We start from the raw sequence: 16,820 nt of genomic DNA on the forward strand, positions 1-16,820 counted from the left end.
AAGAGTACACCGGCGGACGAGAAGGAAGCGCGCGCGGTGGTTCCGAGGGACGAAAGCCGGAGCGGAAGATTGCTCGGGGAGCAAGAGACGCAGCTAGCGCGAAGGTCGGCACGGGGTGCGACTGAGGGACGAAGACTGTGGATGAGTACGCTGGTGGACGAGAAGGAACACGTGGCAATTCCGAGGGACGAGAAGCCGGAGGGAAGCACGCTCGAGAAGGCCGGAACATGGGTTCGGGTGAGCCCTATTCCGGAAGGCATAGATCACCCAAGCAAACGGAGCCGGAGCGAACAGACCCGGACCGAGACGAGCTGAACCGAAGTCGAAAAGTCAACTTATGTTGACCTTAGGGCTCCGGGCGCCCGGAACCGACCGGGGCGCCCGGAATCGACTTTTCAACAGGATCGAGTTTTGACTCGATCCGATCGTTGGGGGATAAAATTTATCCCCCCCCAGGGCGCCCAGAACCCTTCCAGGCGCCCGGACCAAGACTATAAATATAGCCTTGGTCCAGAAGCTTAAATAGAACTCACTGATTGTAAATCCAGTGATTGCACACTCTCTTTTAGTCTAAGCTTCTGTTTTCTGCACTTCAACGTTGTACGAGGCTTCTCCGCCCGAAGGAGTTTTATTGAGCTTAATCTTCCTTGGATTAACAACCACATCGGTTGTAACCAAGTAAATCTTTTGTGCCTCACTTTTCTTTATGCTTTTAATTTATCTGCTTAACTTAATTATGCAAGTGTTAGCCTAAAGAGTTCGAGGAGGGCTTGTTTTCTTTTTTGTGTTAGCAGGATATCCAACAACCCCCTCCTAGCCGGCCCAACGGTCCTACACTTGTGACTACTAATTGTGACTCCTCACAATATATGACAAGCTTCTATCCAAGACATCTAGATTGATCAATGTAAGGCATAGACCGTGTCATCCTCTAATCAATTCTAAATCTTGAACTCCAAGTAGACTCACTAAATCAAATGAGTTCAATATCTCATATTGACTCATTTGGGCATGGTCATGCACTTCGTGGTCTCACTCTATCAAGAATATCGATGTCTCTCCCGTCATATAGGAGGGATAGATCTCATCTACATCACTCACATCCCTCTGCATAATTCGTTACATACCCAGTAATCGCCTTTATAGTCCACCCAATTACGGGTGACGTTTGACGAAACCAAAGTACATAACTCCTTATGTAGGGAACTATGGTGACTTCAGGTCTAAGGACTAGTAGTCATACTAATAGCCACATGAGAAAGTATATGATACTCATATAATGATCCATGATACTTTCTCATGGCGGGTCATTCAGTATACATTCTCCAATGTAACTCATGTGTCAATTTGATATTTCTATATCCATGACTTGTGAGATCAAGTCATCGAGTTGACCTACATGCTAGTCTTATTGCATTAACATTGTCCCTGAATGTTAATACTCGACTAGGAATGATTAAGAGTAGTGTTCCCTATATCATCTCACTATCGGTTCAACTAACCGATTGATATAGGTGAAAACCTTCTACTCAAGGACGCTATTATACTTAGTTTATTTGGCACCAATACAAGTAAGTATAATAACAAAAAAACAAATGCCTTTATTTATATAAGAATATGATACAACAAGTCCATAATACAATCATCAAATGATTGGCTCTAGGGCTCTAACTAACAGAATTTGTTTGGGGAAAATGATTTTAGGATTTCAGTTTCACTATGATGTTAGTTAATATTTCTATTTATTATTCATTTTCTTACCTCCATGCTTATACTCTTGTAAAGATTCTTACCAAATATCAGTACGAACCTGCAAAGTTCGTTACGGAGTGTTTACTCCCATTGAATTTCAATGCTATTAAGTAAAGAGGTAATATAGAAAGTCCGGTTGAGAGAGATATCCTTTATCACTAAGGGTCCCCCCGGTCATACAGTATAGATTACACAAGTCACTTCCTAACATTAAATTAGAAAAAGTCCATTAAACTTTAATTAGTTAATCCCTTATAGAGAATTAACCTCCTTTTAAGAGGATCGCACTAGAAAGTCCGCTTAAAGGGATGCTCTCTGTCACTAAGAGCCCGCTGTCATACAATCTAGAGTTTCTTCTCTATAAGGCGTTCAATCCTTTATATTCATTCAATCAAACATCACATACATGCATTTAATTACCACACACATATTTAATCAAACAAGAATAAGGCATAAATATATCATTGAATAAGGAAATAATTGAATCCATAGTTTATATATGAACATCACATCACAATTACTCTCTACATCTGAAAGTTTGGAGGATCTACTCTCTATCAATGAAATTACAACCCAAAAATAAAGAAACAAACAATTCTTTCAATCCAAATAAAGAGTAGAGATAAAGAGATGTTTAGCGAGATGAATCTAGTGTTTCGAGATGAAATCCTTATTTGGATGGTGAACGAATCATCGGCCACTCCTCCAATGATGGCTCTAGGCTTTCCCCTAGAAGGGGAAACCCCTTTCTCAAGGAAAGTGACCAAGCCCTCAAATCAAAGATTCATCAATAAAAGATTTTCTTGACCCTTTTATACATTGCATAAACTTTCTAAATCTGTCCCTTTATAGGGCTTTGTGAAAATAAATTTTTCACCCCCTTAAATATAATTTTTTCAGGTCTAACTCTAAACTAAATTTATAGGTCTTGAGATTATCTGTATATTGATGGGTTAAACACCTAGAAACTCTCAACGAAAATTAGGATCATTTTTTTTAAGTTGTAGTTTAAAGAAAAGACATGACACAATTATGCTTAGAAAGTATGACAGTACCTTTTACATGGCTAAATCTAATTTCTTGGATTGTACTCTGAAGTAAAATTATAAATCTTAAACTTAACTATATTTTGATGATGTCATGATCTATGGTTTCGATCATACCAAAAATTATGATTATTTTAAAAATAATCCATTGTATAATTTAAAATTTGACATAGCCGTACGATGGAGTCATGGCCGGGTCAGGATTTTTCCTAGAGCCCGAATCTTACTCATAAGGATGGCACGTGCAAAACAGTATCGCAAACCTACAGCGACTACTGGGCACCTAACCCAAATTAAAAAAGACCTTTTTATTTAATTGTCTTTGCTTTCTTCAACCAACTATTGATATTATCGTAAGCCAAAAGCTAAAAGCTCAAAAGGGGCGAAGAAGAACAAGAGTAAGCTTTATTTTTTTATTTTTTATTTTTTGCTCTTCTCTTCTATCCAAATTATTTCATCATACTCCTCTGTTCCTTCTCCTTGTTCTTGTTCTTGAGCCGCTCTAATTTTTTTGTGCTTTATTTTTCTAGAATTTGTTTGTGGATCGAGTTGTGGACCTGGCGGTGATGGAGGGCTTCTCTGCCTCGTCTCCTCCTCGAATCTTTTGGAACTCTCGCAAGAGATCAGGTTTATTTTATTTTTCTTGAAAAAAAAGGAAATAGTCAAGGTAATTTTCTTTAGATTTAAAAAACTCTCTGTGATTATTTAAGGGGACAACTTGATCCTTTGCGTATGTATGTATATATTCATCTTTTGATTTATCACGAAGAAATAAATAATTAAAGATAAATATGATTTGATGATGATGATCTTGTGTTGCCAATTTTTTTTAGATGTGATGTGAGAATTCATAGCTATGCATTGAGATCTTAACTCAATTAACTGCCAACAGCCACTCCCCGGAGTTTGGAGAACAAACTCATGGAGGAGAGTCTGAAACCCGCCGGAGATGGGGCGAAGACAGCGACGACGGCAGCCGGCCAGCGTGACGACGAAGACGTGGCCACCGCCAAGGAAGCTGCTCTGACGGAGCGCCGGCGATCCCTGTTCGAGCCACTGGAGTGTACTGGCTCAAACGGCCGCCGCACGCCGGCAGAACTCCTCCTCCCTCCGCCGGACTTCGAGGCGGCGTCCTACCCGAAAGGGTGGCTCGTCGGCAAGAAACGCAAGCTCGTGAACGTAGACGTCGTCGAGAGCATGCGCCGGGTCGCCGTCCAAGAGATGAACAGAAAGGTCTATCCTTGCGAATCCTTTATCCTTATCCTTAAGCTACGCAGCAAGAATATCATCAAACTCAGAAAGAAAGAAAAAAAAAACACAAATTTAGATATCTTTATTGAAACTACTTATCGAATATATTCTTAGCACGACATCAGTTCAGACATTCCTGACGTTGGTTGTCTAAGCCGAACAAAATTCAATGGCACAGGACAAGGAGATCGACGGACTCAACGAGCAGTTGGAGGAGGACGCCCGGTGCCTGGAGCACCTCCAGGTCCAACTCCTCGACGAGAGGAGCAAAAGGAGCGACGCCGAGAGGCAGAACGCCATGCTCCGAGACCAGATATCCATGCTGATGACCATGCTGGAAGAAAACCAAGCAGAAGAAATAGAAGAAGAAGAACAACAACAACGACACACTTTAGGAGATCATTAATTCAATTTATGTGATATAGAAGACATTTTCATATATCTAGTTGCAGTTTGTCTCATTCTTTAAGTGAACCTTTATGGCATCTGTAAAGTGAATGCCAAGTTGGTGGTTCATATATTTTGGTTAATGTTGTTCAATACTCTCATGAAATGAGTTTGCCATCAACCTCCATTCGACTAACTCGTCTCAACATCAACAGGTGAACTAACTTGCAATTAAAAAAAGAGTAATTACACGATAAACAAACAAATTGAACATGTCAAAATCGGCCTTACTCTCTTATTAGCAAAGCAAGAAGAAAAAGAAATCATGGAATATACATAGCTCCAACCAAAAGCCATCCACATTTATCTTTTCCAGAAATCGCCACCGTAATTCTCTGGCCCTCGTATTTCCGGTACTAAGCACAAGGCTCCAAGCAACAACTTATCTGAAAACACAAATAAAGATAAAACGACCACCAAAGAAAATACACACAGTGGAAAGTGGAGGCACACGAGAAGGTCGTAACTTGGAGGATATGGATTTTGATAGGGAAGTGAAGGATTAGGCGATGAGCAAGTCTTGGCCATAGATTTTAGGGGGCTCCCTCATGCTCTCCTCGCTCTCTACTTCCCTGCAAACGCCCCTGCTCGCTTAAACCTCTCTACTGCCACAGCCTTATCCACCTCTCTCTCTCTCTATCTATCTATAGATATCTATCATCATTGCTTCTCTGCCTTATACTTCTCCTTCTTCTTCCAATCCTTTTCTTTTCCTTTTGCTTCTTCTCCTTACCTTTCGTTCTTTCCCAGGCATTATTCCTGCTCTAATTTATGTAAAGTTCGCACCTTTCGGTTCCTTTTGCCCTCTGGGGGAACCCAATTTAAGCGAGAAATCCATTTGAAAGATTTTGAGGAGGAGGAGAGATGGCTCCCAAGGCTGGGAAAGCCAAGGTTCATAGAATCAAAGGCGAGAAGAAGAAGAAAGAAGAGAAAGGTTTAATGGTTTTTTACTGTCAATTCTTCCGATTTCTTTTTCGTTTTTGGAACTGTTGATTTTGAGGCTCTCTGCTCCTCGACGGATCTGTGCATTGACATGGCCGAACCTTTGACTGCAGTTCTGCCGGCGGTGGTGGATGTCACCGTCGAGACGCCGGACTACTCGCTGCTCACCCTCAAGGTTCTACTCGCTCGACTGTTTAGGAGGAGGAATTCTGCCATTTTTACGGAATAATTTCATTTGGATACCTCTGAAGTTTTAAAACCATTAAAATGCCCCTCGAATAACAGATATCGGAAACTTAGATTTACGTCATGAAATTTCATTTCGACCCCTAAAATGCTAATATCTTCAAAACTGCTCTTTAAATCTGACATTACTTCATCCCTCCCTAATCATCAATAATAACGATTACAGTAACAATTCGTACATGTAATTATTAAAATAAATGGATATGCAGTAAATTAATTGGAAGCTTTTAGAGGTTAATTATTTTTAAATTCCTTTTGTAGGGTATATCGACCGATAAGATACTAGACGTGCGTAAATTGTTGGCCGTACACGTGGAGGCTTGCCACCTAACTAACTTCTCTTTTTCCCATGAGGTAATTTTCTCTTTAAATTATTTTCACCGTTCGATGATTGAATGTGAAACATTTTATTATAAAAATATATATATAATATCATTCTTTGTCCATATTATAATTTTTATTTATTTATTATTTATTTTTAGATAATATCTTCGCTGCATCTACTAAGTTCGTATGTCGTGACTCAACTCGTGACAGGGGCGAGGTGAAAGACTAAAAGATACGGTGGAAATTGTCTCGCTAAAGCCTTGCCACGTCAGCATTGTGGAAGGTAAAAATCATTAAATCATATAAAACAAGCTAATTACTAATTAATAAATGAAGCCAGTGAAATAGCTCAATCACACGGTTCAACAAAAATAATTCTTAATTATTAAATTATTGGATAAAATAATGACACAATAATTTTCAACTCTCAGATGATATTGCTCTTTGTTTGTCGTATTATTATTCTGATTAAGTAGAATTAGTGTGAAATTATAATAGCTTATAAACTTTAGGAGTATTTCTCCTATAAATTAATCGTCAATTAATTCTGATTTTTTTAGTAGTTTAAAAAAGTCTTTATAAAAAATTCATTTAAAATTGCCTTTTTGGAAAAACTTGTGTATTGTTTTTTATTTTGTGTTGGAGAAAAAATGGATCCTGTTCCGGGAAAGACAGGGGATCGCTAATCCTTTTTCACCGTTTATAAATCTTCCATCTCAGAGGAGTACACGGAGGAGCTCGCCGTGGCCCACATCCGTCGCCTGCTCGACGTCATCGCCTGCACCACCGCCTTCGGAGCTTCTCCGGAGAGGAATGCTGGACCAGAAAGTCCGTCTTCCGCAGGTGGCGGGGGAGGGAAGGGCGATTCGCGGCCCGGCGACGCTGCGAAGCCGGGCGAAGCAAACGGGGAGGAATCTAAAGATGAAGGCGCCGAAATTTCCGGAAGCAAGAAGGTGGCTTCTCCCACCTCCGCGACGGTTACTGTGCACAAGGACGATCCGTTGTACCCTCCGCCCAAGCTCGGTCAATTCTACGAGTTCTTCTCGTTCTCCCACCTTACGCCGCCACTCCAATGTTTGTGCAATTCTCCTCTCTCTTTCTCTCTCTCTCTCTCTCTCTCTCTCTCTCTCTCTCTCTCTGATAAAACTTTATCTGGAGTTTGAAAGTATGTTCTCATAACTCGTTCCAGATATAAAGATGTCTTCGCGATCATTTGTGGACGATAAAAAGGAGGATGACTTCTTTCAGATTGATGTGCGTTCTCCTGACACCTTTTTTTGGTATTCGTAGTCACGGTTTAGTTATTTGAGCCAATTTTATCTACGTCTTCAAATCGACGAGCAGGTGAAGATTTGCAATGGGAAACTTGTGACCGTAATCGCTACAAAAGATGGGTTCTATCCCAATGGGAAAAGATCTCTTCTAAGTCATTCTTTAGTTGGCTTGTTGCAGCAAATAAGCAGAGCCTTTGATAGTGTAAGGTTCCATGTAAACTTTTTGGTCTTAATGGTGTCTTCAATGCCTTGTGTTTCCCTTCTAACCAAGAGTTATTGTATTGTATAGGCATACAAGTCGCTGATGAAAGCTTTCATTGAGCACAATAAGGTTGGCCTACTTTTAGCCTTTTGCCAGTTTATTTACTTATTTTCAAGACTTGATTTATTATCAGGACCAAATGAAGCTCCAGTTGACAAAATTGAATATGTTTTAAGAGATGGGAATTCAATATATGATGTGCCTTTGCATGGAGTTTGATAAAGGATAAACTCTATGTAAACAAACCTAAATAGTTGTGGCTAACATAGCTCGTGGTGATGATGATGACCTGATTTATTTTCGTGCCTTTATAATGTCCAACTAAGACAGGATATTTCTGTCACAACATTCTTGTTTGTTGCATTGAAAAGGATAGGCATCAATAGCCTTTGTACTGTATATAATATTGTGTAAACTGAGTTGTTAAATCTCCACAACTGGGGAAACACAGGACCAAGTCGTTTGTGCAATCATTGATTACTGCTAAATTTAAGGCTACTAAGCTTGGAACTGAGGTTCATGTTCTTGCTCATTCTCGAACAATACTACATTTTATGTTATAACTCAATTATTGTGACGCCTTGCTCCTTATATCAATATGGTAAACTTATTAGAAAAAGTATCAAAGTTCCAAATATCTTGCAGGAACTTGCATTTTTTACTTCTAACGGTTTACTTGCTAGATACACTTAATCACTAAATTCAAAACTGAGCATTAAACAAACATTAGCAACTTTTGGCTCTTTAGCGCTTATGTTGTTCATTCTGCATTATTTCAGTTTGGAAATCTTCCATATGGATTTAGAGCAAACACTTGGGTGGTCCCTCCAATAGCTGCAGATCTGCCATCAATATTTCCTCCTCTTCCTGCCGAAGATGAAACTTGGGGTGGTAATGGTGGAGGCCAGGGACGAGATGGCAAGAATGATCGGAGGCCATGGGCCAAAGAATTTGCAATCCTTGCAGCAATGCCTTGTAAAACACCGGAGGAGAGACAAGTCCGAGATAGGAAAGCCTTCCTTCTTCACAGCTTATTCATTGATGTTGCAGTCATGAAAGCTGTCAAGGTTATTCAACAACTGATCATCAAGAACGAGAGCTCAAATGAATCAAATGATCCCTCTGCTGCAGTTTTACGTGAAGAACAAGTCAGAGATCTAAGAATCACAGTTACAAAGGACAATACGAATGCCAGCACTAAATTGGATGTGAAATTGGATGGAATTCAAGCCCCAGGAAAGTCTTCTAAGGATCTTTGTCAACGAAATTTACTAAAAGGAATCACCGCAGATGAGAGTGCAACTGTTCATGTAATCAATAATCCAATACTTCTAGTTACAAATTCACACTTGGTTAATTTTATTGCATCTACTTTTCCTTTGTCATTAAAATGTGAAGTAGCATGTTCGTTTTTGCAGGATACTGCCACCCTTGGTGTAGTAGTTGTTAGACACTGTGGCTATACTGCTGTTGTCAGAGTTCCAACTGATGCTGGTTTAACTGAGAGTCCTTTGACAGAAGAGGAAATTCATATTGAAGAGCAGCCTGAGGGAGGTAGTAACTCTTTAAATGTCAACAGGTACCACTTAAGAGGATAAACTCTTTATTAAACTGCTTCAGGATAAGTTAGGCATCTATAATGAGATTAATTTCTTTTTGGAGGAAAATAGTGAAATTTGTTATTTGTACCTTTCAGTTTGAGAATGCTTTTGCCCAAATCCTCATCATGTGGAATCCAGAAGTCCCACTGTGCAGACATTGAAGATTTACATTCCTTCAGGTCTTTGGTGCGAAAAGTACTAGAAGATAGTCTACTGAGGTTAGATGAAGAAACCAAAGAACGGAAAATGTCAATAAGATGGGAGCTAGGGGCTTGCTGGGTGCAGCATTTACAGAATCAATCAGGAAATACTGATTCCAAGAAAAGTGAAGACAGTAAAGTTGAAACAACCGTAAAAGGGCTTGGTAAACAATTTGGTCAATTGAAACAGATAAAGAAGAAGGTACAAGATAATGGTGGGAAAACCAATTCTGCAAATGAAAACGCTACTTCTTTTGGCGTGGGCTTCATTAAGGAACATGTGGACGTTTCTAGGCTTAAGGAAGATAAGGAAATGATGCTACAAAAATTGCTTCCTGAAGCAGAATACATGCGCCTCAAAGAATCCGATACTGGTCTTCATATTAAGGTTTTATGCGTTCCCTCTGTTCCCTGACTGATTTATCTATTATATTTTGTTAAAACTGATTGACATGAAATTATTGCTAGCTGCATGATTCTTTCAAAATGCATACAACAAAATTCTTTACTGCTTAATCTCTTCTGTCGTCCTCAACTTTGGATGCATACTATCTTTCCATGTTTGAACAAAACCTTGCCTTCAAGAATAAATTGCTTTATAATTATGCATTTGATCTTCTGCACTATCTTTGACTTCTGTGAATTATTTTTTGTCAGTCACCAGATGAGTTGATTGAGATGGCACACAAATACTATGAGGATATTGCTCTGCCAAAGTTGGTATAATTTCTAAACTGTCATATTTTTCTTTATATTTATTGGTTCTTCGCAAACTAGTCAGTTATTATTATCCTGCAAATATCTTTCAGGTAGCAGATTTTGCTTCACTCGAACTTTCTCCTGTTGACGGAAGGACGTTGACAGATTTTATGCATACCAGGGGTTTGCAGATGTGTTCACTTGGACGCGTGGTAAAACTATTGATTAGTAATGTTCACAATTTTAGTCTAATGCAAATCTTTGTTAAATCATTGCTCGAGTTTAACTTGCAATATGAAAAGATAATAAGCCTTTTGTTTTCTGCACTTCCATTCACCTTCTGGACAGGTTGAACTTGCAGACAAGCTTCCTCACGTGCAGTCCCTTTGTTTGCATGAAATGATAGCTCGAGCATATAAGCATATACTTCAAGCTGTCATTGCAACTGTTGGCGATATGTCTGATATGGCTGGGACCGTTGCATCTTGTTTAAATGTATTGCTTGGATCAGTTCCAGCTGATAATACAGATATTTACTTGAACAATGACATCAGTCTCAAACATAAGTGGCTGGAATATTTTCTATCAAAGAGATTTGGGTGGAAATTGAAAGATAAAGACTGCAATGACTTGAGGAAGTATGCAATTCTACGCGGTCTTTGTCACAAGGTCCTGAAACATATCTGTCATGAGACTGTTATCTGATAAGTTATCTCCTGTCAAGTTGTTCTTGGTGATTTAATTTTAAAACACATTTTACCTTTTTTGATGCTGCAGGTAGGACTAGAGCTTGTGTCAAGAGACTATGACTTTGAGACTCCACATCCTTTTAGGAAATCAGACATTGTGAGCATGGTTCCTGTATACAAAGTAAGAATTTATAGTTTTACATGTTATTTTGTTTTCCTTTTTTCCGTAACTGATTGTTCTGACTTGGTATTGCAGCATGTTGCCTGCTCATCGGCTGATGGACGCACTTTGCTGGAGTCATCTAAGACTTCTTTAGACAAGGGAAAACTGGAGGATGCTGTTAACTATGGGACCAAGGTACAAGTTTTTGTTTATTATTGTTTTTGTCATGATTGTTGGTTTCAAAAATCTCTAATCATTTTCCCCTCTATTGTTTTTTAACTCTAGGCGTTAGCAAAACTAGTTGCAGTATGTGGTCCATACCACAGAATGACAGCGGGAGCATACAGTCTGTTGGCTGTAGTTCTCTACCATACGGGTGACTTCAACCAGGTACATGCCTTGGAGAAAGTTCATGAAGAAGTTTGATTATGACATTCAATATTATAGAATTGGTTTCTTAGCATGAAAACCATTTTGTTGCTATTTTTAAGAGTTGAAAGGGATTGAGCAGTATTAATGAATGCAAAAGTGAAAAAGTTTATTCATATGTTTTATACCTAAAAATAATACCTACTGACCAATATATTGGACTGAACAATTAAATCTAACAGTCCCTAGGTTTGTTGGGTAAACTGTCTGCCAAAAGTTATCGAACGTAAGAGGATTTGTCAGATGCAGTCAGTCAGTTAGCAGAACTCATCTTCTTTAATCCATCCAGGTATAAGAGTTTAATAGTGAGTTTACAGTATATAAACTTGCAGGCTTGTTTACCAAAAGTTAAAGCCATAAACTAGTTTAACAGTGAGTTGAAGACAATTTGTTTGACCAATTTGCAATACTTGTTGAGCAAAAAGCTAAAGCCATTGTAATTGGAAGATAAAAAGGCATTCCTTTTCTGCTTTGAAAGTAATAAATTCAGGGTAGGAGTTCTTTTGCATGGAAGAAAACAATTTTTTTGAATGATACTAGTTTGTTTTACAATTCTTTTGCATGCATGAGAACTTTTATCCTGCCAGGTTGTTGTTGCCAATAAGTTGAGTTCCATTTATTCCTAGGCAACCATCTACCAACAAAAGGCTTTGGATATCAATGAAAGGGAACTAGGTCTTGATCATCCAGATACAATGAAAAGCTATGGTGATCTTGCTGTTTTCTACTATCGTCTTCAACATACAGAACTGGCACTGAAGTAAGTTGAGCCTTTTCTTTACCATTATTTTTTTTTTCCTACAATAGATAGATCCTACAGGGCAAAAGTTCAAAATTTGTTCTTTAACAATTTACTGACTCTGGTGCATGGTATAAGTCTGCTTTGATCACAATCCATATAAACATGCAACTTGAGATCTTACTATCAATATTAGATGAACTGCTTAGTATGTCTCATCTAAGATTTAAAATCTCTAGCAGTGTCATTGAGTGTAATGATATGTGTTTGATAGAATATCATGTTGATACGGTTTTAGTATAGAATTACTTTTAAATATAAGTTTATACTAATTAAAAATATATATAAATATTTGGAAGCAATACATTGCAAATTGTTATAAGCATTTTGACCATCTTGCTAATACCAAAACGAAAACTGTACATCGGATGATAGAGGATTATTTCTTGTAGTATCCTCGTGAGATCGACGTCATAGTGTTGTTCCAAAGTCAAATTAAATAATTCTCCCAAGGCAAATGGTACTAAAATTGGTTTCTTCACATGTCCTTCAATATATCTCAATTCACCATTAGGAATTGGACTTGCACCACTAGATATAACATATGAATACATGTCTCCAAGCTTTGATATGATCGATCACTGTATGTTGCATTAGAATTATCATAATCATGAACTTCATTTGGTTTGTCATCCATATATCTAGTTCATTGATACTAACTCTTTAATAGCTTAATGCCATGATAGTCATCCCTTGCATCCAAGATATTTGGTAGTACTTAGTATCTAAGATATAACTTTATTAGCATTTGTATATAACTCTGATTTGTATAACATCTTTTTGTGGATGCCTCAAGTGACATGGCAGCAAACACGTTATATAGAGTCGTTAGTAACATTATCTGAAGTTTAAGCCTACATTTCTATGTCCCTTGTTGATTGTCATGTTTCAACCTACTAAGCAAACTAATTATTGTATGCTATATACCTGAGTGTACTTTTCCTTCACTCAATGTAGAGTTTTCCACATGTATCAGTGATCTGTGTAGTGAGCTGCACTCTCCTATTTGAATTTTCATTTATGTTTTATTCTCCTTGTTGTCTTGCAACTAGGATAGGGTAACTTTTGTTCTTTGTTTATGACAGGTATGTTAATCGTGCGTTATACCTACTGCACCTGACTTGTGGCCCTTCGCATCCTAACACTGCTGCAACATACATAAATGTGGCCATGATGGAAGAAGGGTTAGGAAATGTGCATGTTGCTCTTAGATACCTACATGAGGCGTTAAAATGCAATCAGAGACTACTCGGAACTGATCATATACAGGTTAGTACTTGTCCTCCTTTCCCTCTTCCTCTTTTCTTCTTTATTGTAATTTTTATTTCCTGAAATAAAAATTGTATCCTGAAAATTAAAACATGAAATTGTATATTTACTGACCTTATATTCATTTCACAGACTGCAGCTAGTTATCATGCTATTGCCATTGCTCTGTCTTTGATGGAAGCTTATTCTTTAAGTGTCCAGCATGAGCAGACAACTCTACGCATACTCCAAGCAAAGCTTGGATCAGAAGATCTACGAACACAGGTAACCATTCACATAGGGACCGATATACTGTCTGTTTTCACTGTCTGGTGATCTTATCCTAATCACAGTGGTGTTCATCCTATAATGCAGGATGCTGCTGCATGGCTTGAATATTTTGAGTCTAAGGCTCTCGAGCAACAGGAAGCTGCACGAAATGGTACTCCAAAGCCTGATGCTTCCATTGCGAGCAAAGGTCATTTGAGGTAAATTAAACCATTACTAAGTAAGAACAACATGTCGAGACAATTTAATTGGAACAAAAGGTTCAGACGACATTTTGAATGACACGACTTCTGATAGAGGCTAGTGGAGTTAATTTCATTGTTGATTCTTAAAAAATTTCTAGCATAGTTTTTCCAAACTTCCCCGTCTTGGTTCTCTACAGTTTAATTGATTCTCCAATTCGTGTTGCACTTTTTATGCAGTGTATCAGACCTTTTGGATTATATCAATCCTGAGGCAGAACAAAGATCCAGAGAAATTCAAAAGAAGCAAGCCCGAGCAAAGGTTCTGTTTTGCATTTTTTACAAGGAATAAGTCAAACATCTTACTATGTTTTATTTTCCTCGCAGATAAAAGATAGAAATGGACAAAACCAATCTGAAACTGTGGAGATTGATGATGACAAGGTCGATATGCCAAAGCAGGAACGGATGGCGACCAATGATAAGGAAAACAACTCCTATGTTCAGCCACCCATGGAGCTTAAGGATGAGAATCCCAATATCGTTGTCATTCATGTCTCAAGATCGAATCCGGAGGACAGTGTTATGGAGGAAGACCCAACTGAAGATGGATGGCAAGAAGCTGTCCCCAAGGGACGATCTCTCACAAACCAAAAAACAGTAGCAAGGAGACCTAGTTTGGCCAAAATCAATACAAATTCACTAACTAATGTAGAAAATCCACGATATCGAGCAAAATCTTCCCCCAATACATCTTCTCCTGGAACACCAGCAAATGATGATAGCATGCCTGCTTCTGCTAGCCCTGCTTCAAAGAAGTTCATCAAGAATCTCAGCTTCAACCAGAAAGCGAGCAGCATTGCTGCCTCAGTGGATGCAGATCCTGCCTCCGCAGCTACAGCTCCCAGGCTGGTTTCATCACCAATAGGGAACACTAGTCCCTCGACCAGGAAAAACTTATCATACAAAGAAGTGGCATTGGCTGCTCCAGGATCTATCATCAAGGTTGCAGAAGATAAAGTGATAGCTGAAACCCATTCAGATAACCAGGATAGGGAAATGTCACACGGAATAAGGGAACAGAGAACTGATGATTCTAAGAAGGAGATGAGCGAACATAAAAATCTTGAAGGAACCAAACATGCATCTACTCACGAGGAGTTTAAGGGCTCTGTTGTGGAAGGAGATAACCAAGAGAAAATGAATTCTATCATGGCAGAAGCATCACTGAAAGTGGCAAGTTCTGTAGTGGAAGAAAAAGATGCTATGGTTTCTAATCCAAAAGATTCCATCACTCTTGAAGAATATAATGCAACCTCAGCAGAATCTCAGAGAATTTCAGAAATAAGTGAAAAAACTACGCAAGGCAAGGAAGCTACTGCAATACAAGAATGCTGTGAAATATCAGTCATAGGCTCTCACGAGAAGGAATTAGAGTTAAGAGTATCTGCTTCGGATGGTACTGATATGGACCAAACTAATGCTGCTGCTTATATGGAAGAAGTGAGCAATGCTGGTGAAGAAATGCAGGAACAAGTATCAAGTGGATGTGAAAGTGAGCCTATAAAAGAGAAGAACAATGAAATAGCCAAAGAGCCCAGCAGCAAACTTTCTGCAGCTGCTGCTCCATTCAATCCATCGACAATAGCAGTTTTTAGCTCAGTCGCATTGCCAAGCTTCAATGATCACGGAGGAATTTTACCACCACCTTTAAATATCCCTCCTATGGTAGCAATCCCTGTGCGTAAGCATCTCCACCAGTCTGCTACTTCGAGGGTACCCTATGGTCCACGGATAACTGGTGGTTACAATCGCTCAGGTTATCGTAGTCATCGCAACAAATTGCCATTTCAGAATGGTGAGTTGGCTTCTCAGGATGGTAATTCTTTGAGTCCAAGAATGAATCCTAATGCTGCTGAATTTGTTCCTGCCCAACCATTGATTCAGAACAGCTACCCAGTGTCCCCAAGTGATTCTCAAACATCACCAAACAGTATTTCACTCTCCCCTCAATGTTTACCTTCATCGCCAGATAGTCTGATGGCATCACCAACACCAGATGAAGCTCTTGTGAAAGACAAGGACAATATCACTAAAGTTGAGCAATCTACTGAAGGTGAAGATGTTTCTATAAATGCTGAACAGGATACTCCTGAAGGAACTATTTCTGAAGACCTTCAGCTAGTAGATATCACACCAGGACCAGCAAAGTCTATCGACGAGCAAGAATGTTTGGTTGACTAGCGCTACATTGAAGATCATGTTGTCAAGGTGGTTGAGCAAGGGTGCGTAATCTGAAGTGAGAGTCATAAGTTGATGCTTGCCGTGATCAACCTACAAGTCTGACATTTTCAGAGGGAAATTTTGCGTTGTTTTCTTTACTTCTCTAGATTGTGTAAATTTCAAATGTCACCACCAACTCTAGAGCATCGATGAGGGATAAATACCATGGAAGCTAAATGTTAAATGAGACCAAATAAAAAGGCAATTGGTCAGGATCCATGCACTTGTTTCCGCATTCCCTCCATATCGTCATTCAATTTCAGTTTCTTGATGTTAGTATTTTTATCAGTACCTTTATTTGTCATATGAAGTACAGCAGCACTAGTCCTGATTCAAAATAAGTGATGCATTGGGAGTTGTCTTCGTGATTCTCTTCTGTAGTTTGGTAGAATTGAATTGTGTATCCTTCGAGTTTGAGGAACCGAATGTGCTCGTGTTAATCTTGGTTTAACCTACTATTTTATCCGATAATGCAAGATAAGATTCAATTTTAGTTGCATTTTTCTCCTGTATTTTTTCACAGCTTTTTCTACAGTTATAACTGGTTTATTCAGGGAAACTATGTATAAGTTTTAGTTTAGAATTGCATTATGCTTCCCTTTGCTTTGTCCCACTCTACTGAAGATTTTCTTGTTTAACTGATCTATCTTTCGTCCATAAGCACTCTGTTTAATTCACCTTTGTTTGCTAAT

General features: G+C 38.8%; 2 protein-coding genes across 3 annotated transcripts; both read left to right on the plus strand.

The window, feature by feature from the left end:
- The first annotated feature begins 3,109 nt into the window (after window positions 1–3,109).
- On the plus strand, window positions 3,110–4,623 carry LOC122056045 (protein HEADING DATE REPRESSOR 1-like). The gene is made up of 4 exons (XM_042617802.1): window positions 3,110–3,196; window positions 3,329–3,425; window positions 3,691–4,031; window positions 4,228–4,623. Exons 2-4 carry the CDS (start codon window positions 3,365–3,367, stop codon window positions 4,453–4,455), a joined length of 630 nt encoding a protein of 209 aa, XP_042473736.1. The 5' UTR covers window positions 3,110–3,196; window positions 3,329–3,364; the 3' UTR covers window positions 4,456–4,623.
- A 408-nt stretch (window positions 4,624–5,031) lies between these two features.
- On the plus strand, window positions 5,032–16,491 carry LOC122056044 (protein TSS-like). 2 transcript variants are annotated; one of them, XM_042617801.1, is made up of 23 exons: window positions 5,034–5,430; window positions 5,552–5,613; window positions 5,946–6,038; window positions 6,222–6,294; window positions 6,732–7,085; window positions 7,201–7,265; window positions 7,356–7,487; window positions 7,575–7,616; window positions 8,327–8,857; window positions 8,966–9,126; window positions 9,244–9,736; window positions 10,006–10,068; window positions 10,158–10,259; window positions 10,396–10,716; window positions 10,825–10,917; window positions 10,993–11,094; window positions 11,185–11,289; window positions 11,955–12,088; window positions 13,213–13,396; window positions 13,529–13,660; window positions 13,751–13,863; window positions 14,086–14,167; window positions 14,233–16,491. In XM_042617801.1, exons 1-23 carry the CDS (start codon window positions 5,361–5,363, stop codon window positions 16,087–16,089), a joined length of 5,364 nt encoding a protein of 1,787 aa, XP_042473735.1. In that variant the 5' UTR covers window positions 5,034–5,360; the 3' UTR covers window positions 16,090–16,491. The 2 variants fall into 2 exon arrangements, with proteins under 2 accessions (XP_042473734.1, XP_042473735.1); XM_042617800.1 differs by having other exon boundaries at window positions 5,032–5,430; window positions 10,825–11,094.
- The last annotated feature ends 329 nt before the right edge of the window (window positions 16,492–16,820 follow it).

The sequence above is a fragment of the Zingiber officinale genome, chromosome 3B (assembly GCF_018446385.1).
Source record: "Zingiber officinale cultivar Zhangliang chromosome 3B, Zo_v1.1, whole genome shotgun sequence".
NCBI classification, from domain to species: Eukaryota; Viridiplantae; Streptophyta; class Magnoliopsida; order Zingiberales; family Zingiberaceae; genus Zingiber; species Zingiber officinale.